At 36.7% G+C, this 25,622-nt stretch overlaps 2 protein-coding genes across 2 annotated transcripts in view; both read left to right on the forward strand.

Moving 5' to 3' along the window:
• HSF5 (heat shock transcription factor 5) overlaps positions 1–10,074 on the forward strand; it is a 28,858-nt gene extending 18,784 nt beyond the window's left edge. Inside the window, exons 5-6 of the mRNA XM_010951110.3 lie at positions 160–337; positions 9,781–10,074. Of these exons, the coding sequence (XP_010949412.3) occupies positions 160–337; positions 9,781–9,851 (249 nt within the window). The 3' untranslated portion in view covers positions 9,852–10,074. The remainder of the gene's footprint in view (positions 1–159; positions 338–9,780) is intronic.
• A 4,111-nt stretch (positions 10,075–14,185) lies between these two features.
• Positions 14,186–25,622, forward strand: part of RNF43 (ring finger protein 43) — a 58,471-nt gene continuing 47,034 nt past the window's right edge. Inside the window, exons 1-2 of the mRNA XM_010951061.3 lie at positions 14,186–14,852; positions 15,911–16,547. Of these exons, the coding sequence (XP_010949363.2) occupies positions 16,296–16,547 (252 nt within the window). The 5' untranslated portion in view covers positions 14,186–14,852; positions 15,911–16,295. The remainder of the gene's footprint in view (positions 14,853–15,910; positions 16,548–25,622) is intronic.

Here is a 25,622-nt window from a genome sequence, read left to right on the forward strand (position 1 = left end):
TTAACAAAGTCAAAGATGGTATCATTCGTCAGGATGAAAAGCCTTACAATCGTATTTATTGGATCATGTTTCTATAATAGAACTCCTCTGATAGAATATCTTAACTTTTAGTAGATATTTGGGGGAAATTCAGAATAATGAGTGGGTTTAACATTTTAGGTGGATGCCAGTACAAAATGCCAGACCAATCCACCTGAGAATATCTTGCCTTCAGAACAGATGGGATTCCTTATTTCAGAAGTGGGGCCTGCTAGCAAGCGTAGTAAAGATGCAGGTTTATCCACTCCAGCCAGATACAGAGAACGAAGAAGCAACTCACAGCAAGGAAAGTCCCCTGGTAAGGATTACTGTGCTCTAGAATGCTAGGAGTAGAATCACAGTGTAGAATTAATAATGAATGACAATTTTTCTGGTCTTCATTTATTATTCATAATTATAATATATACTTATCACATTGCTGTTTAATATAACTAATATAACTTTTTTCTTAATTATCCTTGTAAGGTATGTAAAAGTTATTTTCCATTATTACATGTAAGAATATGAGCTTTTGAAAGGAGAACATATTAGCTAAAAGCAAAGGAATTTAGGTTATTTAACTTGGAAAATGTAAGGATGAAGGGTGGTTTAATAACTGCTTCAGATTCCAAAGACTTTGTAATTATAGAAGTATTTCTTATTAACTGACCACAGTACAAGAGGAAATGTGCTTAAATTGTGGCAGGAAAATTAGATGGACATTAAAGACATTGTCCTGAACATATTATAAAGATACTGTAAAGTATGGTTGTATTAATGGGATTATTTTTCTTGTGGTTTGTAGGAGCCCAATGTTAGTGATTGTTTTAGGCACATACAGTTTGTGCTACTCTTTAGGGAAATTGGACAGAATCACTTTTTTAGGAAAGTCGTGACATCTAGTAAAACATGTTTCTTACATAACCTAAAACCAAGTCATCAAAGTCTTCAATGGACAACTTGAATATTCTCCCATTATATGCATGTCAGAGGCATACAATTCAGTGAATTAATCAGTAAGGTCACACAATCGTTTTAACCTATAAAAATTGGAAATGTTGGGAACATCTGTGATAATTTCTCCAAAAGGTAAACTAATAGTGATATGATCAAGATGTTGCTCAGACTCATAGGGTTCTTTCTGCAGAATGCCTTTTCGACTAAAAGCTGTCTAGATCATTCATCTCATTCGTTAAACTTAGCTTGCACTATTGCTTTTAGTTAAGTATATGGTCCAATCCATGACCAAGAATTAAGATTTCTTAATACCACTGAAGATGTTCAAAACAATGGCATAGACTTTGAAGGCAATTTAGAAAAGGACAGTGATGAATATTTACCTCATACCCATTTTTATGCCATGTAATAAATTTGATGAAAGCGGTATTGTCATTGTCTTAAAAATCAGGAAACTTAAGCTTGGAGAGGATAAATAACTTGTTCAAGATCACATTAATTAATGTAGCTAATATTCTACTCACAATCACTCTGTTGATTGTGTACTTTGATGCACAGACGTTTTAAAGTTTGATGTAGTCCCATTTGTCTATTTTTGCTTTCGTTACCTGTGATTTTGGTTGTCATATCCAAGACATCATTGCCAAGTCCAGTGTCATGAAGTTTTTTCCACTATGTTTTCTTTCAGGAGTTTTATAGTTTAAAGGTCTTACATTTAAGTCTTTTATTCATTTTGAGTTAATGTTTGTAGATGGTGTAAGATAAGCGTCCAACTTCATTCTGTTACATGTGGACATCAGTTTTCCCAGTACCATTTGTTGAAGACACCTTTTTCCACTGAGTAGTCTTGGCGTCCTTGTCTAAGATCGTCTGACCATATATATATATATATGAAGGTTTATTTCTGGTCTCCTTACTCTAGTCCATTGGTCTGTTTTTCTGTCTTTATGTACCATGTGATCTGTTTAACCATTCAGTTCTGCCATTGTAGCATAAAAGCAGCCATAGATAATACATAAGTGAATGGTTGTGGCTATGCTCCAGTAAAACTTTATTTGAAAAACAAGTGCTGGGCCCAGTTTGACCCAGAGTCATAATTTGCCCACCCCTGAGTTAGACTAACAACTTATTTCTGAAGAGTAACAGTGGAAGCCAGAAAAGAGTAGAATCAAACTTTTAATATACTGAAAGAAATCGGTAGTCCTAGAAATCTCTACCCAGCAAAAAGATCCTTTGATAATGATGGCAGAATGAAGACATTTTCAGGTAAAGACAAAATCGAGAGCATGTGCCACAGCAGATAAGCACTAAAGGAAATTCTACAGGGTGTTCTTCAGGCAGAAAGAAACAAGGATACGTACTGTTGTTTCCAGGGGTAATCACCAACACAATAGAAATAATCCAAAAAAAAAAAAAAAAAAAAAGGAGGAAGGAATGAAAAATGAGGACAAAGAAAATAAAATAAAATGGTTGACCTAAATTCAACCAATACAATTATTATATGTAAATGGTCTTAAAATCTCTAATTCAAAGGCAGAGATTGCTGGAGTAGATAAAAGAGCAAACTCCTACTATAGGCTGGCTGCAGGAGACACGCAGGTTGAAAGTAAGTAGATGGAAAAAGGTATAACGTGCAGACAGGAAGTATGAGAAGACTGGTATGGTTATTTTAAAATATCACCTGCTAAAGCTGTTGTCTCCTGTCTGTTCTGTGCCGTTCCAGGTGCGGAGCTGAGCCCCCTTCCTTTGATTTGTCCCCTCCCCCAAACATTTACATCTGGTATTTATTTGTATAGCACACTTTTCTGAAGAATAGGCAAGGTAGAAAAGGTTTGCATTTCAAATACTGCAAATAATTTAAAATGGAATGTAAGCTGTCCTTTTCAAGAGGCCTTCAGTCCCTTTACAGTTTTCCACCTTTCCTTATCACTGGTCAGTGTGGCCTCCTGCCATGTTGTCCTCTGTCCCTGTGCTAGCATCGTACCCTCTCTTCTCTGATATCACCAGGCCCTGCGTTGTGTGTCTTAGGCAGAGAAGGTTAGGTATCTCTTCTGTTTCCTAATGTCTATCTTGCCAAACCAAAACAACTTGTGAAGATATATTCCTCAACAAAGACAGCTACCTACCCAGGAGGAACTCTGGTGCCTACTGTTAAAATAATAATTTCCTCTCTTTCACTACATACGATGGTTATAAGTGTAACTGATAAAATAATTAGCACATTAATTATCTTTTTTAACTCTTCCTTTTTTTTTTCTCTAATAAAGCTATGTCCTTTGGTCAGTGATGTTGATAGATGAGTCTTAATTGACCTTGGCTTCCTGCTGTGAAACAGCAGAGTTGTGAAATGTTGGCATTATTATGACATCTAATCACATTATCATTTTATTAGGGGCAGGGAGCAAATGACTTATGCTTAAACTAGAATCTCTTGGCTGAAAAGCCAGCTTTTGTAATGAAAATGTAAGGAGAAATACAATTCATGAAGTTGCAAATTATTCCTCCTTAAAATTGGTCTGTGAAAACATGGCTATATGCAAAGTCCTGTGACATTAAGAGACATTAACCAAAGTGAGTGTAAGATTTATATTCTATCTGTTACAGGCAGTATGACAGTCAATAGGAAGAAAGCTTTTGGTATTGAAAAACTACATTAAAATCTGGATTCTGCCATATACTGTGGTAACTTAGACATATTTACCTAACTTTACTGAGCCTCAGTTTCTTTATCTATAAAATGAAGATAATAATGATATAAAACATATCACTGGCTTAGTATGGTGCCTGGTACATAATGAGTGGTCAGTACATGGCAGTAACAAAATTTTAGCAGTATTTATACTTACTATTTTGATGCTTTTTACTGTTAAGTACTTTTCAAATGACTGGTCTCACTTTAAATTTATGTGGGTTCCTAGTGTTGTGAGCAATCCTGTAATATTTCCCTACTCATACACCCCCATTTTCCAAAGCCACTCTATCATTCATATCTTCTCTCTTCTCCAGTTGACACCTTTCCTTCTCTCTCTTAATTCTCAGCTTTGACCTTATTTCTTATTTGACAGAAAACAGAAGGAGCTAGAAGAGAACTTGCCTATCTTTCTACCAACAAATCTGTCAGTCTACCACTTGTGTAACCCTACACTCTGCCTTTCCTCCTGCTCCAGAGGAAAAAGGCCAGTCCTTCCATTTGTGTACAAAATCCCATCCCCTTTTGTGTACTCACTGATTTAGCGGTTACCGTTACCCCCGTTGCTCTTCAATAATCACATTTACCTTTTATGTTAGATAATTTCCGTCAACATACAAACATAGGTTCTATTAAAAGTAATTCCCCTCACCTTTCCTTCATATTTTTATCAAGCTGATGCTCCATTTTTCTGTTCCCCTTAGAGAAAAGCTCCTTGAAACCATACCCTTATCTCAGCCAGGTTTTCCAGTTAGGTTTTCATTCTTGCTACACGACTGGCGGTGCTCTGGTTGAGGTTTCCTGTTTCCACCACTGGTGGTGCTCTGGTTGAGGTTTCCTGTTTCCACCCTGTTGCCCCAGTTCCCATTTTACTCTGCTTCAGCTGCATCTGGCTTGTATTGTTTGTTCGTTTTTTCACAAGGGGGAGGTAATTAGGTTTCTTCATTGATTTCCGCTTGGAGAAGGTACTGCGGATTGAACCCAGGACCTCTTGGGTGCTGAGCATGCGCTCTACCACTTGAGCCATAGCCTTCCTCCCTCGGCTGCATTTGAACAGACTACCTCAACCTTCCTGAAGTACTTTCTTCACCTTGCTTCTGGAGCATCACGCTTTCCTGGTTCTCCTTCAGCCTCACTGGCCACTCCATAGTTTCTTTTACTGCAACTTCTTTATCTTCCCTGCCTTCTAAATATTGAGTCCCAGAGCTCGATTCTTGGACCTCTTTTCTTTTCTCTCTGTTCGATTCCTAGGTTACCTCAGCAAATCTCATTGCTTTGATCATCTTTATAGTGATGACGTCTAAGTTTTATCTTAAGTCTCAGTCTTGTCTGAACTTCCACCTGGGCATACCTCATTTCCTGTGCTTTGTCTGGGTGTCCGATAGTGTCCCAAATGCAATAAAATCCCTCCCTTTCCCCAGCCTTACTTATTTCAGGAAATAGTACTTCTAGTCACCTCTAGTCAACCGGAAATCTTGAAATCTTCCTTGACTCTCTTCTCTCACATCCCACATCCAACCCATGAGCAAATCCTGTCAGCTCTATCTCAGTGTAGACCAGAATCTGAGCATTTCTCATCACCTGTACATGCTCTCACCATGGTCCAAGCCACAACCACCTCCTACCTTGATCTTTCTGCTTCCTCTGTGTGCCCCTACAGTTTTTTCTCTACATAGCAATCAGAGTGATGCTTTTAAATTATTTCCCTGTTTAAATTTTTTTAGTGGTTTTCCATCATAGTTAGAATAAAATCTAAAAATCCTTATTATATTTGGCCCCTGGCAACTGTTCTGACTTTATCTTCTACCACCTTCCATCTCCTCATCTATTCCAGCCACAGCAGGCTCTTAGTATTCTTTGAGCACGCCAAGCCTTCACACTTGCTGTTCTCTCTGCCCGAAATGTTCTTCACCCTGTTATGCACATGCTTGTTCCTTCATTTCATTCAGTTCTCTACTCAAATGCCAGCTCATCATAGGAACCTTTGTGACCGTGCAGTTTGTTACAGCACACTGTTCCCCATGTCCTGCCCTCCCTCAGTTCCTATTCTTTATTTTTCTTTTTCTTTTATAGTGTTTATTACTATGTAACATTTTTATACTTATTATTTTTCTCCCTTTCTAAAAGGTCAGTTACATGAGAGCAAGGATTTTGTTTTTGTTCATTGCTGAATCTCTAGCACCTGGAATATTACCTGTGGCACTTGATGTTTGCTGAATGAATGAATTACCTTTTCTTCCATCAGATACACTGTTGTCTGACTGATATACATTTTAAAAAATCCTTGGAAAAAAGCAGTCTTTAAAAATTGTAGTAAAATACATATAACATAGTTTACCATCTTAACCATTTTTAAGTGTGTAGTTCAGTGACATTAAGCACATCCACGTTGTTCTGCTACCATCACCAGGACCCATCTCCAGAACTCCTTTCATCTCGGTTAACTGAAACTCTGTGGTCGTTAAACAATTCCTATTCCTCTCTTCCCCCCAGTCCCCAGAAAACCACTATTTTACTTTCTGTCTCTATGAGCCATCTTTTAACTAGCCACCAAAAGATACGTTTTGAACATTTGGGGAGTCAAACCACCCTCCAGGTTTCTTTTCATGAGTGCTTTTTGACAGCTGCCCTGGGTTGATTCTGTGCTAGGTACAGCGGGGGCACACACGTGGTGTCCTCTACAGGTCTGCTCTGCTGTAGCTGGGAACTGCCTGTGTCTTACTACAGATAATCATTCGGTATCTTGTTACTATGTTCTGACATTGAAAACAGATATGAGTTTGGTTATGAGTTTTATTTTTAATAGCCATTTTCTGCTTTCCTCTTCTTTTTGTATGATCATTCAAACTGATAGGAGAATATACATTTTTAGGTGAAATTCACATAACATAAAATTAACCATTTTAAAGTGAGAAGTTCAAATTTGACACAACATTGTAAAATGACTGTAACTCAATAAAAAAAGTTAAAAAAATAAAAATAAAGTGAGAAGTTCAGAGGCATTTAGGACATTCACAATGTTGATACAACCTCTACTTCTACCTAGTTTACAAACATTTACATCACTCCAAAAGAAAATCCTATATTCATTAAGCAGTTGCTCCCTGTTCCTTCTTCCCCCAAGCCACTGGCAACCACCAATCTGTGTTCTGTCTCTATGGATTTACCTACTCTGGATATTTCATATAAATGAAATCATACAATATGTGACCACCTGTGTTTGGTTTATTTCACTTAGTGTAATGTTTTTCAGGTTCATCCACATGGTAGCATGTATATCCGAACTTCATTCCTTTTTATGGCTAAATAATATTCCATTGTATGTATATACCACAATTTGTTTATCCGTTCATCTTTGCTGATAGGCATTTGGGCTGTTTCTACCTTTGGCTGTTGTGAATAGTGCTGCTTTGAACATACATGTACATGTATTTGGTTTTTTTTCTGTTTTGTTTATTTGTTTTTAGTGTGTTTTTTAATTGAAATTTTATTGATTTAATTCTAGATTCACATGTAGTTTTAAGAAACAATACAGAGGGCCTGGTTTCCCCAGTAGTCTTTTGTAAAACAGTAGTATAATAACACAACCAGGATATTGATGACATTGATACACTCCACCTGTCTTATTCAGATTTCCCCCATTTTACTTGCACTCATTTGTGTGTGTGTTTGTAGGTTTGTGTAATTTATCATTTCAGTCAAGATACTGAGCAATTCCAACATCATAACAATATCTCCTGTTTCCTTTTAAAACTCCCCCACTACTGTGCCTTTCCAGTTTTCCTAACCCCCAGCAATCATTAATCTGTTCTCCATTTCTAAAATTTGTCTTTTCAAAACATTATATAAATAGAATCATACAGTATGTAACTTTTTGGGATTGGCTTTTTTCACTCAGCATAATTCCCTGTAGATTCATCCAAGTTGTTTTGTGTAGTGACAGTTTGTTCCTTTCTATTGGATTGTTTTAACGATCCCCAGGTGATTTCTTTGACTCATAGACATAGAATACGAACTTGTGGTTGCCAAGGGGGCGGAGGGTGGGAAGGGATAGACGGGATTTCAAAATTGTAGAATAGATAACAAGATTATACTGTATAGCACAGGGAAATATACACAAGATCTTATGGTAGCTCACAGAGAAAAAAATGTGACAATGAATATATGTATGTTCATGTATGACTGAATAATTGTGCTCTACACTGGAATTTGACACAACATTGTAAAATGATAATAAATCAATAAAAAATTTAAAAACAAAAGATCCCCAGGTGATTTCTATGTGCAGCAAAGTTTAGAAACCACTGGCTTCATTTATTAGCCATATAGTTTAGAGATTCTTCCAGTCATCTATTTACTTCTCAGGATTAATTAGATGACCTTCTAGTAATTCATTTTAGTTAGTTGAAAAAAAAGATACTATATACATATAAGATATGACTGTAATCATTATTATTACTGTTATTTAGATTGTAAGGAAGCCATTTTTAAAGTAAAATATACCTAACATAAAATTTACCTTTTTAACCATTTTTAAGTGTGCAGTTCAGTGACATTAAGTACATTCACATTGATACACTACCATCACCACCATCCATCTCCAGAACTTTTTTCATCTTCCCAAACTGAAATTCCATATTCATTGCATCCTTCCCTGCAGCCCCTGGCAACTACCATTCTACTTTCTGTCTCTATGAATTTGACTACTCTGGGTACGTCATATAAGTGGAATCACACAGTATTTGTCCTTTTCTGAGTGACTTATTTCAATTAGCATGATGTCTTGAAAGCTCATTCACGTTGGAGCATGTGTCAGAATTTCCTTCCTTATGGTTGAATAATATTCTATTGTATGTATCTACTACATTTTATTTATCCATTCAACCATCAATGGACACTTGGATTGCTTTCAGCTTTTGGCTATTGTGAATAATGCTGCCATGATCGTGGTTGTACAAGGAGCCAGTTTTAAGTGATGAGCTGATGGTCTGTTCTCCCTCTGTAAGATGCTTATGTGGATAAATTGCTTGGTCTTTATGGATAGGTTTTAGTGTATCTCCCCAGATGAGCCAGTACCTTTCTCTAGTGATTGGTCTTCCTTTTACAAAATATGGCAAAAAAATTAGGTACTGTTCCAGTTGCCCTCTTGATTTTCTCAAAGGTGGTGGTAGAATTATTTTACTGAATCAGTTCTCTTGCCCAGGCTGTTGATCAATCCCTCAGAGGCTGTGTTCTACAAATATAGTAACAAAAATCTCTGTATATCTAGCAGGGAATAAAGGACTCATTAGTTTAGTTTAGTTTAACTCCAAAATACTACTAGGACAAAATTGTAAGCTTAAAAACCAACCTGAAAAAGGCTCTCTGTTCACATTATTTTAGAAGTTGTAAAGTAATGAGATTGAATATAGAAGACGCATTAGGATACTTTGAGTTATGCCTGTGTTACTCAGATAGGCCATTTAACTCTATTTCTATGCATGGTCTTAGTGTTTTGTGTTACACGACCTAGTACCTGAGCTGAGAGCTCCCCTTTTGACTTTCCATTCTTAATGAACCACTTTGTCTTTTGACCTCCTTGAAGAGTATACTTTCTTACAGACAATTCAGACAGATGTTTTTACAAGAGAATCAGCTGTGTTAGTAAGTGGACATTTTTCGGAGGCAATCACCTTTGGAAAGGTAGTGATTACTTATTTTAACATTGTATTTCTGACAGTGTAATATTACCCTAACCCTAACCCTATCTATTTTTATGGCATCGGATAAATGGATTTTCATTTATGTGTCTATTTCACTTTGATCTTTTTGACACTTTTCCTTAGTTTTTCACATACAATAAAAGTCAGTTGAAATGAAAAGAGGCTTAGCCACATCACTAAAAAGGAGAGAAACTTTAAACTTTATTGGTTTCTTTGGGTCAACAACTGGGCTGCATCTGTGTGCGTTAGAAGTACAGGAATGCCCTAAAAATAGAGAATCTAATGAGATAATATAATTTTAGAGCCAAATCTACAGGTGAAGCATAAGCAACTTGTTCTTATCTAGAAACTTGTCCATCGTACTTAGCAGTTTGAGAGGCTAAGAGTAAGTCCACAAATCTTTTCTCTTTCTAGATCTTCATCTGCTGGTGGATGTGGCCTGCAAGCAGGAGCACTTTCCAAAGGAGGAAGAATTAAAAGAGTGAGGAATGGATGACAAATGTGACATGGTGCACTGGCTGTAGCTGGAGGCAGACTAGCCTTGCACGTGACACACTGTTGGAATTTTTTTAGTTCTGTTAAGGAAAAAAAATTATTTTTGTTTTGTTAATTGAGAATTCTGTTGATTGAGAATTGGGAATTTGGTATTTACCACAGCTGTTCAGTTCAGATTATTTACCTTGACAAACTATTAAACATCTAGCAGCCTTTTTTTGTTTTTTTGTTTTTGCTGCCCAGATCCCTTTCAAATGAAAAGTCCTGGCCTTCTGTTACAGTCAAGAAGCATCTAAAAACAGCTGCATCTATGGTACCAGAGAATAATGTGTGTGAGTGTGCTAACTGTCATCTTGCCACTCTCAAACTGTAGTCAGCACGACTCTAGTGGGGAGTTGAGTCTGTTTCAAGTCTCTGCGTGATCCTTTTAGAGAAGATTATGTGAGAAACGAAGGCATGTGAGGTCACCAACATCACAGGTCTAAATGGTCAGGAATTCCAGGGAAGAAACTCTGGGAAAGAGCTAATTTTCTAAGTGATTAACCAGGAAATGCTCTTACTTCCTAACACAGCATTCTGTTTCAAGAGGAGGGCATCCGGACTTGGACCATCCATCACACTTAACAGCCCCTGATTATTTCTTATTGATGGGAGCATTCTTCTATTTTCATATCTTTCTTTTATGTTCATGATACATTATCATAAATGGTAAGAAGATTTTGTTAATATATCACTTATTTAATATATCTCCTAAAGAAAAGTATTTTTAACTTGTTTAATATAATTGTATTTATAAATGCTGCTAGATTTAAAAGTTTTAAAGCTTTTTATTTTTATTAATATTGCAGGATAGAAGGATAAAGGATGCATGTGTAATATTTTTATTTTGAAGGGGAAATGTACAATGTGTGAACAAAAACATTAAGAGGTTTAACACAGTGTTTTCTTATTTTAGATTTTTACATTCAGTAAGTATAAATTTTCATCTAAAAAAGATGCTGTGTGCAAATTTTGGGAGAAAATGTTTGGTAGTCATCTAATAGAAGCTATACCTCTGATATTTTTAGTAGTTTATGTATGGCTTAAGCTTCTAAGAGAATTTTGGGTAGTGGGATAGACTGTAACATTCTAATCTTGGTTGTTAGGAGAGGTATCTTGGACGTCCAGTTTCTGTGGTTGATCCCTCACTTGCTCATCCAATGACAGCAAGAATCTTTCTGATTTAAAGTCTTTTATATTGGCTAGAACTATCTTATTGGATGCTGCTTCAGTTTTCCTAATAAGCTCTGCAGAAGCAAAAGGAAAGCCTAGGAATATGAAACTTGTTAAAAAGGCACTTAGGGATATAAGTACTCTTCCAGCCATTGTGTGTGTGAGAGTTCATTTCTCAGATTGCATTGTGCCTTCCCAATGATGTCAAACTCTGGAAATGTTACAGAGATAGTCTTTTTTTTGTAAAAGGATGAGTTCTGTATTGGTCTGCGGTGACTCAGCTTAGATATGAAAGTAGATTCTGAAAAGTGACCTGTTTGGTCTGTCTGATTAGCCTAGTTGATGTCCATGTGATGGGCATTTATTCATCTTTATGAGCAAGGTTGGAAAGATGAATAGATTATCAAGACTCTTACATCTTTTGGCCAGACTGTGTATTTTGGCAGAGTATGTGAAGAGGAGACCCAATTTCTAAATGAAGGAACTTTGCCTTTTCTCTGTAATGTTGAAAAGCTGATATACTGTGTAGGTGATATTCCTTCCCTGAAATAAACCTTTCTTGGCTTTGTATATGTTGGAAGGGAATTATCTTTTGAGGAACAAGTATCAAGCAGGAACCTTGGCATGGATTTGGTGTCAGTTGTTTTAAGGCTTAATTAATGAAATGCCTTTATCAGCTTTCCAAACTTTTTTTATGTATGAATGCAGCAGACCAAGGAGCTGGATCTCCTGCTACCTGTCAACTAAAGCTGTCATTACTGACTCGGGCAAAGTGGTAAAAAATAAAATAAAATCTCTGCGTGAATTAGCCAGTAGGTTCTGACACATGCTAACAAGGTTCCTGACTAGCACCTCAGTATTTCAGCACCTTAAGCACAATAAATTTCAATCAGTCAACAATAAAGTGAGTATTTCAACTAGACTTGTTGTCTTGCCTGCTTTCACTGTTTGGTTGGTGATCAACAGAAACCTCAGTCATCGTGACTACTAATCGTCATAGTAAACTTCAAAAGAGAATCTATTTTTCAAAGAATCTGACTTTAAAAAAATGTCCGGAGTTTTTTTCATTTACACTTGAATAGAGAGTGAATCTTTAAAATGCCATTAAGGATAAGGACAATTCTTGGACATGTTTATATAAGCCTAGTTTTTTGGAAAAGGATCAAGGTCTTCAGTAACTTTAGTGAAGGTAGATCCTGAAGGGTGATCCGTCTCACGTGTAAGATTAGGTAGTCAATGTCAGTGAGAGGGGCTTTTCATTACCATGGTGATGGCATGTTTATGACATCTCTGTAGAAGCTGTGGTCTATCAACCCCTGATGGTTAACTCCAAAACTTTGAAGCCAGAGAATAATTTCTCTTGTTTATCAATTCTGGTGACTTTGCTTGTCAACACTGTGTAAATAAATACAATGTATCAGTGAACTAAACTATATAGAGCTATTTGGTTTGATCCTGAGTAGCTCAGAGTTCCCACGCTCATGATATATATTATCATCATTCTCAGATCTTAAGAGTTTCCTCAAGAGAGGGCACCCACAGCTATGTTTTCTTTCTTTCAACTAAGTTTCTGTATTAACTCTTAAGTTTGGGTGTCTTAATTCCTTTGCAAGTTTCAAGCAGGAGTAGGGGAGGCAAAGTTAATTAGTAGGTTACTTTTTGTTTAGTTTAACTTTAAAGATATTTTTACATATATCAGATATATGTAATATATATTTTGCATTATTTATGTTGTACTGTTACATGGCATACATAAAATAAAAATATAAAATCATGGGCAGACTTTAAAAAATTCTCTCCTGGAGAATTAGATCTACTCATTCTTTAGGAAGGGAGCTATAAAAGGGCTGTATACTTGCATTATGTTTTTAAGGTCCAACCAGTAAAGAAAAAGCCCTAAGTTAAGAATTTTAGAATTTATCTCTCTGTCCTAGATGTTATTAGGTCTGAAATAACCAAAACTATCCCCATAAACCCTCTTCAGGGTTTAGAAAAAATTCTCCAGGTGAATAGGTCACTCGTACATTTTGCTTTCAGAGCGATTATGTCATTTAGTCTTTGCAAGAAAACTATAATGCAATTATTATTCTCCACATTTTACAGGTGATCAATTTGTACAATTCTTTTGCACAAATTAAAAATTGTTTTAAATGTTATATTATGTGCTTTTTACCACAATAAGGACGTAAGTCTTAACCATTTTTAAGTGTAGTGTTAACCATATTCACATTGTTGTTCATTTGTACAATTTGGAAAGATTATTGGCAGCAGGTCAAAAATAAAATATTTGACCACAGTCAACTATAATCTGGTAAATTTGAAAATTCAAATTTTAGGAACATACATTAGAAACTTTTATTTCTAATGACAAGTTTACTAGAAGGGTTGTAGTTCATGAATGTGGTAATTAGCCAAAAATCAGTTTTCTTTTTGCCCACATTCTTCTTATTAAGCATATATATTTTACCCTTTTGTTTGCATTTATGACATAGACTTACTTGCAGCCTTACATTGAAAGCCCAGGTCCGATCCATAGTATTATTTCACCTCCCAAGGATGTGAGAAGAAAATAACAGATTCCAGGCCTCTGACATCACCTAGTCTAAAAGCTTCATACAGGCACAGTTTAGAAGAGAGCTACTGAATTTAAATTTGTAAAGACTGAAGAAAAACTGTGCGTAAAATGGACAGGAGTTCTTGCCAGAGTGGCAGACATAAAACAGCAATAAATCAGTAAGAACTACAGCACAGGATCCCTTTATTCTGGCTTTGTGCCTTTTACAGACACTAAAACCCGGAAAGAGCAGAAATCCCTTTGAACTTATATTTGCAAAGCCTCGGGGCCATTTTTTTTAATCTTCTGGGTTTCCTTTATTTTTCTCTCTTGATTTCCTCATACCACCATCTATGTCTCTTGAGTGCAGAATCTGCTTAGATGTCTGTGAGTGGCCTCGATTTGCATGTGGAAGCTTGCTTACCCAGGGAAAGGTATTGAGGATTGCATTGGCTGCAGTTTGCTTGTGGCTCAACAGAGGGAGTAGAGGAGCTGAGACAAGAGAGCCCAGGGACGTGTCTGGTGGAGTTAAGTGTGCGCGCACCGTTCCCTAGCCAGCCGGGAGGAGGAGGGGCGGGGTGGGGGTGGCTGCCTCCAGCTGCTCCACCCTCACTTTGTGTCAGCAGGTAGAGAGCGTGATTGCTGTCCCAGGGGAGGGAGTCAGAGCTAGAACACCAATTACAAACCACAGGCTTCCTCCTCTAGGGAGCTGATCCAGAATTGTCTTTCTGGAAGGGAAGCACTCGAATCCTTCCGAACTTTCCAAGTCTATCCATGATTCAGAGATATTGCCTTCTCCCTCTGGGATTTTCTCTGTTCCTGGTAGTGAACTGTTTGCTGATGTATTTGCTACTTTGCGTCTTTTCTCTTTCAGGATTTGATCATTTTTATACGCTGTTCGGGGAGAAAAAGGACTTTTGTTAGAAAGGAGATTTCAGAAATGGTTTTGGATCCTCTATAAGTGTTTTTAGAGTTCTTGGGGACAGTAGCTCTAACCTTGGAGTAAGTTTCTGCCTTTGACCTGCATGGATTATTTTTTCAGGCTGCGGAATTTCTCGGCACCTACCTGCAGTGTGGGGCACTTGGTTTGGTTGCAGAGTAAGAAGGTGGAAGAATGAGCTGTACTTGGTTAAGCAGTTGAAACCTTTTTTTGAGCAGGATCTATAAAAGCATAATTGAATTTGTTTCACCCCCGTGGATTCCAGTGGGCCCGACAGCGCAACAGGTTTGCAGATTTCTTTTGAAATTCTTTTTTTTTTTCTCCCTCTGCCTCAGCAAAAGAAAAGAATCTATATAACAGGTTCATGTTCAGTTGCTTGGCTTTTCAGCACTTATTCTGAAGACTTAATAAGATTTTTTAACTTGACCTCTGAACACAGTGGGCTTTGTGGTTGAAGTGCATTTATATTTACTGAAGGGTGCACATTTTGAAATCTTAGAATAAGATTTTGTTTGTACAAAGACCCAAATTCTCAAGTGTGCCTAGAAATAGCACAGATCTCCTCTACTCAGGTTTATTTTTCCTTTTTCAGGGCATTCTCGGTAGAGCCTTTAGACTAATCACCTCCCCACTCCCTCTGTCTTTTATTCCCCACCTCCTCAAGGAATTTGAAAACTTGTTAGGAATAGCCCTTTGTTTTACTTATAAACCTAGAAAATTACAGATTATAAAATCTGGATAATAAAGTAGTTTCCAAAAGCATCTCATGGGAAATCAAAGTGCTTGGCATTCTCAAGCAAGAGAATAAAAGCTGGAATCTCTAAGAGAAAAGGAAAATAAAGGCAGAAATATGAATTTCAACTGGGAAAAATAATTGGAAAGTGAACCTTTTCTAAATATTATTCTAATTATGAAAATTGGAAAAGGTTGTAATGCTCAGGTTTATCCTGGGAATACATGAAGACATAAATTAGGACCTAATATAGGCAAATTTAGGTAAAACATTAAAAAATCATAGTATATTTAAGTTCATGAAAAGTGTTAAAAGTTCAGTGGGCCTAGAACTCTGGCTACTCTGAAATACAGTTTAATGTTGAAACTTTTATGAATGCATGTTGTAGCATCTCTGGGACATCTCTCAAGGTGTGGCCTGAAACAGTGTTCCCCTCTCCTTCCCCATTAAAAAAAAAAATTCTGTGATTTTTAGTCTTTTACCATTGACAAATTTTGAGGCGTAAAAGGGCCATCTCTTCATTTTCTGAGCTGGAGTTTTTCACTCTCATCTTTGATGCATGGCCTTAGTCGTTTACTTTGCCTTGTTTTGTTCATTAACATTGGGTTAGGGGCTCGAGAACTTGATGCATATGGAAGACCAGCACCAAGCGATCTGACATAATAAAAATTCAGGATGTGACATTCAACCTCAAGCAAAGTTGGAAATTCCAAAGAGAAGTGGCGATAACTTTACTAATCATAGTGAAGATGGGAGAAAATGACATACCTGAAACAGAAGTAGGCTGAGAACGCCTCCTTCCCTGCCAGACCAGGAATGCCACCTGTTCTTGGGAATATACTTTAGAGAAAGGAAGGGCCAAAACTACGACTCGGCTTTCTGAAACCGAAGCATAAATTTCTTTTCCTCCGTTTGTCTGGATCTGAGAAGCTGCGTTCGGTATTAGCTAGCGGAAGCAGTATGTATGGCCGAAGTGCGTTGCTGCAGCTGGTAGCATGAGTGGTGGCCACCAGCTACAGCTGGCTGCCCTCTGGCCCTGGCTGCTGATGGCTACCCTGCAGGCAGGCTTTGGACGCACAGGACTGGTACTGGCAGCAGCGGTGGAGTCTGAAAGATCAGCCGAGCAGAAAGCTATTATCAGAGTGATCCCCTTGAAAATGGACCCCACAGGAAAACTGAATCTCACTTTGGAAGGTGTGTTTGCTGGTGTTGCTGAAATAACTCCAGCAGAAGGAAAACTAATGCAGGTAAGGATAACTTTGATTATTTTTCACTTTCCATCTGTTTGAAATACGCCTTTCTTCTTTTTGTTTCCCAAACCAAGTTCCATGCAAGGCTTCAGCTGCTTAGCTTTCTATTTGTTTCATCTTGTTAAGCCTACTACCTTCTTGGCATTCTAAAGCAAATTCTTATTTTACACTCGAGAAGAAACACGTAAATCCTGTATTTTATAAGATCAACTGCTTATTTTTAACTCCGGTATTGCACTGCCTTTTTGGTATTACTTTAGAAATGTAATTCATTTTTAACTCTGGTATTACATTGCATTACATAATAAGACCTTTCTTTGCAAATGATATGTTATAGACGCTACTTTTTTATAGATGAAATATATGGGCTTGTATTTAATTAACTCAAGGATTGTACTTTCTATCCTGTTTAGATTTGCAGTGAGCACTAAAGAGGTTGATTTTAATGATTAGTAGCACCCTGAAATTCTAGAATGCCCTTGAAGCATATTTGATCACTGGGTCACTTTTAAAATTCAGTCAAGCCTGAATGCTACGGCTGGCCTTCTATCACGTGTGGCACCCTATTGCTAAACCCAAAATGGAGAGGACTGGATTACAAAATGGACACAAGGTGTAAACTTGCCTCCTGATCACTTTGGTCTTGTCTACACATAATGTTAATATTTTCAAAAATTTTAAAGTTAACGTCTGTTTTTTATTGACTCGCAAAGTTTTTCAGACATAGTTACTTAGGCTTTCCGATTGTGAATTTTGCCTACAACTCATTCATAGCCTACTCTTTATGTGCTGAATTTTTATGAACTGACTGAGGCCATAGCATTTCACAGATCAGCTGCTCATTCCCCATGGTGCAGGCAGACCCTAGAGGGCTCTCTGCCTTTCTAATGTGACATTCTTGTGTTTTATTCCATAAAATTATGTTGCTTATTGATTAAAATTCATTTTATAAAAGGCCACTTCTTGCCGTAGCTCTTGGACACAGGTTAAAATGTTAAATGTAATTCATCTCAGCATCCAAGCCCAGATTTTTATTTTGTGACGTGAGGAGAGCCAGAATATGGTTGTCAATTTGAACTTTTGTCCACTCAGAGGAAAAAGATAAGAAAATTTAACAAATTATAGAACTCTCTTTTCCAAATGTGAATTTTTACGTATTTGACTTGGTGAGTGGGTCTTCGTGCTCACTTCTTAGGCAATATTTTGAAGCTGGGATGAGTGAAGTGGAAGAAGAATTGGGTGAAAAGGAAAGCTTTGGTATTTAGAAAATAAACAGGTGAAAAGAATGTATCTAGAAAAAAATAGCATAAGAATTTTTGGATAAAAAAGTTCACTTAATTTGAACTTTAGGATAGAATTAGGTATATTTAAAAGTTGAAACCATAGATCATTTTCTATACAACAATGGGAAGGAAAACTTCCTTCCTCACCTTACCTAGTTAATACCCTGAAGCATGAGGTATATATGCTCCGTTTCGATTTTTTGCCCTAAGTAATTTTACTATAGAACCATATTTCAGTTATCTCTGAGGTCTTTGGGAGTCACACTAAGCTTTGTGTCTTATTAATGTCCTGTGGCAGCATGTCTAATGGGTTAATTATATGCCACATAAAATCGCATCCTTTTTTATTTTAAATTTGTTGTTGTCTAGTATCATAAAGCTCTACATAAAGGAAAAGATACATAAGAGGTACTAGCTGGCTTTCTCTTTGCCGTTCATTACCTTGTCAGTCTTCATCACATCTTCTCTCATTTTGCCCTTTTTCTCACTCTGGTAAGTGTTGCTTAATTCTTCTTCTTCTTTTTTTAACTATTAACTTTGAGTCTGTCAGTATACTTCAAGTATTGATTCTTTACTTTGTGAAGGGGGAATTTCACTGTATTGTTTAGCAAGGCCTTTCAAGCTTTCCTGAAGAGACTTTGCAGCATTGGCAGTTTTCAGGCTTTCTTCACCTTTTCTGTTCATACAAGCTTCTTCTAGGCCATTAATAAATTTGTACACTATCCTAGTATTAATCTCTGGAGATTTTCACTATTGATCCTGGTTTATTGTCTATTAATCAAATTTTAAGCCACAATTTTATTGTCTACTAATCAATTTCTTAATAACCTCTTACGGGAGTCTTTATTAAAAAAAAAAACTTTTGAATGATATCCATCAGTTCTTCTTTATCCACTATTTGATTAACTCTTTCAAAGAAGTCTAGAGTGTTAGGGACACATGGCTTTCACTTCTGGAATCAGTGCTGTGTGTTCCTTATCAGATTACACTGCAACTCAGGCTTACTCAACTGTGGTTAACCAAGCCTTCCCCTGAGCTGAAGTTCTGTTTAAATGTCCTAGAGCCGTGCTTTGTTACACTTAGCTTTCTTGGTGGATAGCTGTACCCTGGTGTCACAGGTCTAAAGGCAACCTTCTCTTTTGGCTTTGAGGAATTTTGGATAATTCTACGTATCCGTCTACCTATGAATTATTCTAGCTGCAAGTTTGATCATCTTCAAAGATGCAGTCAGGTCTTTGTAAAATTGGGCATGCTGTACATTGGGAAATGTAGTTATGAGAACAGCGATTTAAAAAAATAATAATAATAACCTTGTTATAGTTTCTGGAATTTCCAGAGAGTTTCAGAAAATCTGACATTTCTTTACATTTTACTCATTTATTTCAGTATTTATGTACTTATGTACATTTTCATAAGGACTAAATTCACTAGGTTTTCCTTTGTATTACGATTTTAATTTTCCTTAGGCAAAGAGAGACATCCTTTGGCAATGTGCCCCAAATTTGTCTCACAATAAGATAGACCATGGAACTGTCTCAAAAATAGTTTTGCTTGTCTCAACTTCATCTGATAGCTGTATGTACAAGGCCAAGGCTTGATGAATTTTTGTCCTGATTCTTTTTTTTTTTAATTGAAGTATAGTCAGTTTGCAGTGTGTCAATTTCTGGTATACAGCATAATGTTTCGGTCATATATACACATACATATATTCATTTTCGTGTTCTTTTTCATTATAGGTTACTACAAGATACTGAACATAGTTCCCTGTGCTCTACAGTGTAAACTTGTTGTTTATCTTGTCCTAATTCTTTTTCCTCACTCTTTGTGCTTAGATTCCTCTTTACCAACAGTTATACCCATTTTACAAGATATTTTCAGAGTCTTAAATTATAATACTCTTTTTAAAATACTAGAAGAAAGTCAAAATAGAAGAGGAAATGTTGCCTTTGCTGTATTCCTTTCATTTTTCAAGTCTTCTCTTTTCCATTTCAAAACTCCCTGTTGTGGCCCTAACCAAATTATATTGCTTTCCTTCTTATTTTGACCAAAAGCTGCTTCTTTGCATGACCATATCATTTCAAATCCCTGTGCGGGTTTACCATTGTCTTCCAAGTGTCTGCTTCTCAGGCTTCCCCTGCATTTGCCAAAATCCTGTCTCTTCCTCGCCTCTGATTTCCTTCTGCTTTTTAAATCTTTGTTTTCCATTTAATTTCTATATTTAGGGTAACCTTCCACCACTATTCTGCCTCGGTATTGCATACCTAACTAGCCATCAAAAAATCCATGTCCATAAAATTTTTTTTGTAACTGTGAGTAATGATGGATGTTAACTAAGCTTATTGTGGTGATCATTTCACAATATATACATACATCAAACCATGTTGTGCACCTAAAACCGATACAGTGTCATATGTCAATTATATCTCAATTGAAAAAAAAGAGATAGAGAAAGTGAGAAGCCAAAAAAAAAAAAAAATCCATGTCAAGGAAACTTTCTGGATCTCCTAACTACTTAGCAGTGACTGATAAAGAAAACTAAAATGATAGTGGTTATACTATTATTCTTACTGTTTTGGTTGTTCATTTGAATATATTCTTTTTCTCCTGGTTTACACCATTGTGGAAGCAAAATGTGCTGGAGCTTATGCATTGCCCCATTGTCCACTTTTCTAGTTTGTTTACCTCTTATCAACGTTTGTTTACTTTCTTTCTAATTAATATTGTTGCTACCGCTTCTAAAAGTGATTGCAGTCCTATTTTCTTTCTCAATTCTTGTTCCTTATTAATAAACGTTATTGAGAGGGACAACACAAAATTAATCTTTCTTCTCAAAGCAAAGAGGATCCTAGTGGGGCACAGCAGAGGTCACTGATTCTTTAAGTCACACTCTTCCTGCTCAGCTGGTTGTCCTGGATTTTCTGAGACTCCAGGTTAAAGTTATGATCAAGATTAGAATGTACTGCCCTGAGGCTTCAGACCTACAATGGGAGCCGTGGTGGTTTAGTGTTTGGCCAGTAGCAGTGAACACCTCCTGGACAGATTCCCCTTTGCACGATGTTTCTGCTTGCCCCTTCATTTACCCATTAGTCAACACGTAGTTATCCCATCTTTGCATTTTTACTTTGTTTGTAGTCAGGGCCTGAAGTGAATTGTTTGGGGAGGAAGAGAAAACTTTAAAGTTTTGGCTAGAGCCAGAGAGACGGTGCTATATAGCAAACTAGAGTTGACAAAGTGACTGAACTGTGACTAAGGGAGTTGACTTTTAGCTCTGATTCTGCCACTAAGTAGTTGGGTGATTTGGGATAAAATAATGTTTTACTTTTCTGGGCTTTAGATTCCCTGTCTATGAAATTGAACTTGTGCTATGCACTTCACATGTGTTAGCTCATCGAGCCCTCATAGTACCTTCCTGAGAGAAATACAGAACTTTTTTTTTAAGATTAGGGTAGATTAAAAAAATTTTTTTTAATTTAAGTATAGCTGATGTACAATACTATATAAGTTAAAGGTGTACAATATAGTGATTCACAATTTTTAAAGGTTATACCCCATTTATAGTTATTATAAAATATTGGCTATATTTCCCACATTGTTCAATACATCCTTGTAGCTTATTTTATACCTGATAGTTTGTACCTCTTAACCCTCCACCTCCATCTTGCCCCTCCCTCTTCCCTCTCCCCACTGGTATCCACTAGTTTATTCTGTTTCTGTGAGTCTGCTTCTGTTTTGTTATATTCACTAGTTTGTTGTATTTTTTAGATTCCACGTATAAATATACAGTAGAAATACAGTGCTTTTATTTTCACATTTGATAGGTGAGCAAACTGAGGCTCAAAGTGAGGCTCAAAGCTACTTGCCAAGATCATGTAGTTAATATGTGACATGGCTGGAACTTGAACCCTAGAGTTCATGCTTTTCCAGCTCTGAAAGTCTGTACATCTAAGAATGCCACAGATGAACAAAACATTGATGTAGGCTTTGTATAAGCAATGAACTTATTTCCAGAATAGAGAGGGAGTAAAATAAGACCTGTTCTCTGAAATTGATCCAAAGTGTACAATAACCTGCTAACTTCTGATAATCTCTGTATTTCTTCTATTTCTCTTATTTGTGTTTCATTTACAAAGATATTTGTCAATCAGAAGGTTCATTTACTCAGTATCTCCCTTTTAGTGTAACAACTTTCATTACCTTTCTCTTCATTTGGCAACAGTCTGGTAAGTTATCTAATAGAGGAAACTGAAATAATAAACTTTGAAACAGCTTGCATCTAACTGTCATTGCTCAAGTTAGAGTTCCTTGGAAACAGATTTCAAAGATTTTGTGATTTTGCTTTGAGGCCAGCCTTTGAAAGAGGTATAAATATTCAAGGTACAGTCAACTCTCAGTTATTTATGTTAATGGGGGTGCAGAATATTCAGTTAACTTATAATTGGCTTTGGAATACGGTCAGCAGCACACATCAGATGTAAATCCTCTGTGCACACAAGCAGTCTTAGGTGCTTGCCTCCGCAGATCCCTTCTTGACTTGGCTTTGTTGTTAGGAGCATGGCATCCAGAAGAGAGAAGGAAGCTGCAGACTATTTTTTAATAATAACTTTTGAAGTTAAGAAGATATCTCTTTTATATAAAAGCACCCATCAGTCAGATTTGTATACATAATAGTTCCATACTTCATGTGGAAATCCAGCAAAAATGTTGTAAGTTCAGATTCATAAGTCCCTGTAGTTAATAGGAGGTAATGAATGAGCTGTGCCCTTGGTTATCGCCCCTGTTGGGCTATTTAGTGTCCTTTTTAGCTGATTCGAGGGGTAGGCATTTCCTTGGTTTTTGTAGTAAACTGTGTGGGTGTGTTGTAATTTTCTTTATCTAAAAATTAGCCATAGTTAACTTTTTATAAAGTTTAAAACATGTCTCTGGGGCTCATGATTTTGTTTGTTTTTGTTTTGAATAAAAAACATTTGCATTTTATTCACTGGAAAGTGTTTATTGGAACTTTTTTGTACTCCCCTCCTCCCTTACTCCGTTCAAATTACTAAATATAGTAGAGGAAAAAAGATGTTATAAATGAGCAATGTACTGTTATAAATGTTCTGTCAGGAACCAGAATTGGTAGCAGGGTACTTACTGTCAGAGAAGTGTGTGATGACGACGTTGCACTGAATTTATGTAGTAATTTTCTTCCAAGAAGCTTAAAATGATTCACAAATACTTGCAAGCTAAATAAGAACAGGTGATACTTAGTCCATTTTGTAGAAAAGGAAACTTAATGGGAGAGGAAGCAAGTTAATTATCTTAGAACAAAGTTGCACAGAGATGGGCCCAACTTGCTTTGCAGGAGATAAGATAAGTAACCCAACTTTTAAGTTACCCAAGGATGTGGATTTCTCAGGGAAATCCTAAAAAGCTAAAATGTTTTCAATGGCTCAGGTGTCCTCTTTTTGGACCTATGTCGCTCAGTGTGATAATTCAATCAAAAACTATTGGTGAAGAGGTTTGCCGACTTTATGTCTCAGAAAGCCCCATAAGCTAACACTCTGACCTGCGTTCATTGTTCTCTTGAGAACTGTTTAAATTAGATTCCAAGCCAGAGTCTTTACAATGACCTGTGAGGCCCTGCAGCATCTGGCCTGGCAGTCGCACCTCTCACCGCCTCCCCTCTGCTCTAGTCACTCTGACCTCCTTGTCCCTCAGTTAAGCCAGGCCTACCCCCACCTCAGGGCCTTCCCTCTTACTAGTCCCGCTTACACACCAGGTATCTTCTTCTCTTAGTCTCTCAAATGTCAGCCCCAGGTGTCACGTACACCTTCTCAAAGAGGCCCTCCCAGACCATCTATTCTGAAGGACTCTTCCTGTGCCCCCGGGGCTCATATTCTCCTTCCCTGATTTTTTTTTTAACATTTTTTATTGATTTATAATCATTTTACAGTGTTGTGTCAAATTCCAGTGTTCAGCACAATTTTTCAGTTATTCATGGACATATACACACTCATTGTCACATTTTTTTCTCTGTGTAATTTTTTTTTTTTTAATAAACTTATTGCCATGCGACGTACTTCTGTAACAGTCTGTCTCCCCTCAGCAGGATGTGAGCTCTGAGAAAGGAGGGGTTTTTGTTTCTTTATTTTGGGGAATAGGGCCTTAGTATAGTTAGTAGTGACTTGCACATAGTAAGTACTCAATAAATATTTATGGAATGAGTATGAGGAACATTATGGTGGTGCTGAGTAACTGACAGGTTGGAGCTCACTCTAGGATGAAACATTTATCTCATCACATTTGCAAGTAGACTCTGAAGTCAGTTTTGAGTGCTTTGGGTTTGCTATGGCATGCTGTGGTCCTTTATTTCTCTGACTTACTAGCAGCATAGTGTCTCCTTAATTGTCATTTTCAAATTGTAAACATGACTATAATCAGTATGCTTGAGGTACTCCTTTACATAGTATTTATTTAGTTTAATAACTAGCCCAACCCCTGCTTTTTAGGAAATTCTGATTTTCCAAGACAAATTTATTAGGGTACTGATTTTAAACCTGTAATTATAAGATATTACCAGAGGACCTCACCTTTTTAGCCCTTAAGTTTGTGATTCCCAATCCTGGTTTTGAGATACCCTAACACGGTGGGTTTTAACCTTTTTTCCTTCCTTCCTTTCTTTTTTTTTTTTTCTTTGTTTGGTGTCACAGGCCCCTTTGAGAATGTGATGAAAGTTATTGACCATATATTCTTAACATACAATTCTTCAAAAGAAAAAAAAATCGCAGTGAGTTAAAGAGTTTCTGAGACACATGTAGGAATTTAAGGAGTCCAGATTAAAAGCTGTTATCCTGGAATAATCCCAATTATTTCAAGAAATGAAACCAATTTCTCAAAAGTAACTTACCCTCTGTTTACTTAATTTAAAAAGTATTTGTATACATTACTAGTAGTCAAACAGACAATATTATGATGCAATTATAAGAAGGTTGGCCTGGCCTAAGTTGACCTTAGGTATAAAAATTAGTATCTGACGAAGATCTGTGTATGTGTCGTAAAGAAATTGTGCTCTCCAAATATTAAGTGCAACTGCATTAATTCAAGAAATGCTTATAACCCTTCATCGTGGTTGTTTCACTGAAAGGCCCATAAGAATAAAGGATGTTTTACTACTTTGTTTTGATATGAGTAGAACAGTTGTGGCTGTGTGTCTGTTTGGTTACTACTAAATGCAGAGAACGGGGGCTGTAAAGCAAATTAACTTTGGTTACTTTCTATCTGGCTCCTATCCTCTGGGCTCCATTGCTTTTCCTGAGGTAGGAGTCCTTGGGTCCTTCAGTTTCTATTTGCTATAATGGAAAACTTTAAGTCTCTTAAAAAAAGGCTTACTGTTGCTGGCTTGTCTGTTTTTAGGTAACAGACAAGCTACTTCTTATTTTTATCTGGGTTCTAAACATTACAGTTCATGGATACATCTTATTTGATACTTTTTAATATATTAGAGTTTATGTTTAATTTGCAAATTCAGAAACACCAAAATAATCAAAATGATTTAAATTGGGTTTTTTTTTTAATTGTAAACACAGAATCTCACATTTTTCCTGGAGATAGGAAATGAGATTATTTAGATATTCTTATCCCTGAATCTAAAGCAGTGGTAGTTGTCCAAGATGGCAACATATCTATCTTCAAGACCCCTGTTTATTTTTTTCGAACTTGAGATTACTTCCATTATGATGGAAATCAACCATAGACTACAGTAATTTTCAATGGCATATTCAACTATCATGTACCTATCAATTTTGTGCAT

The sequence above is a fragment of the Camelus bactrianus genome, chromosome 16 (assembly GCF_048773025.1).
Source record: "Camelus bactrianus isolate YW-2024 breed Bactrian camel chromosome 16, ASM4877302v1, whole genome shotgun sequence".
NCBI classification, from domain to species: domain Eukaryota; kingdom Metazoa; phylum Chordata; class Mammalia; order Artiodactyla; family Camelidae; genus Camelus; species Camelus bactrianus.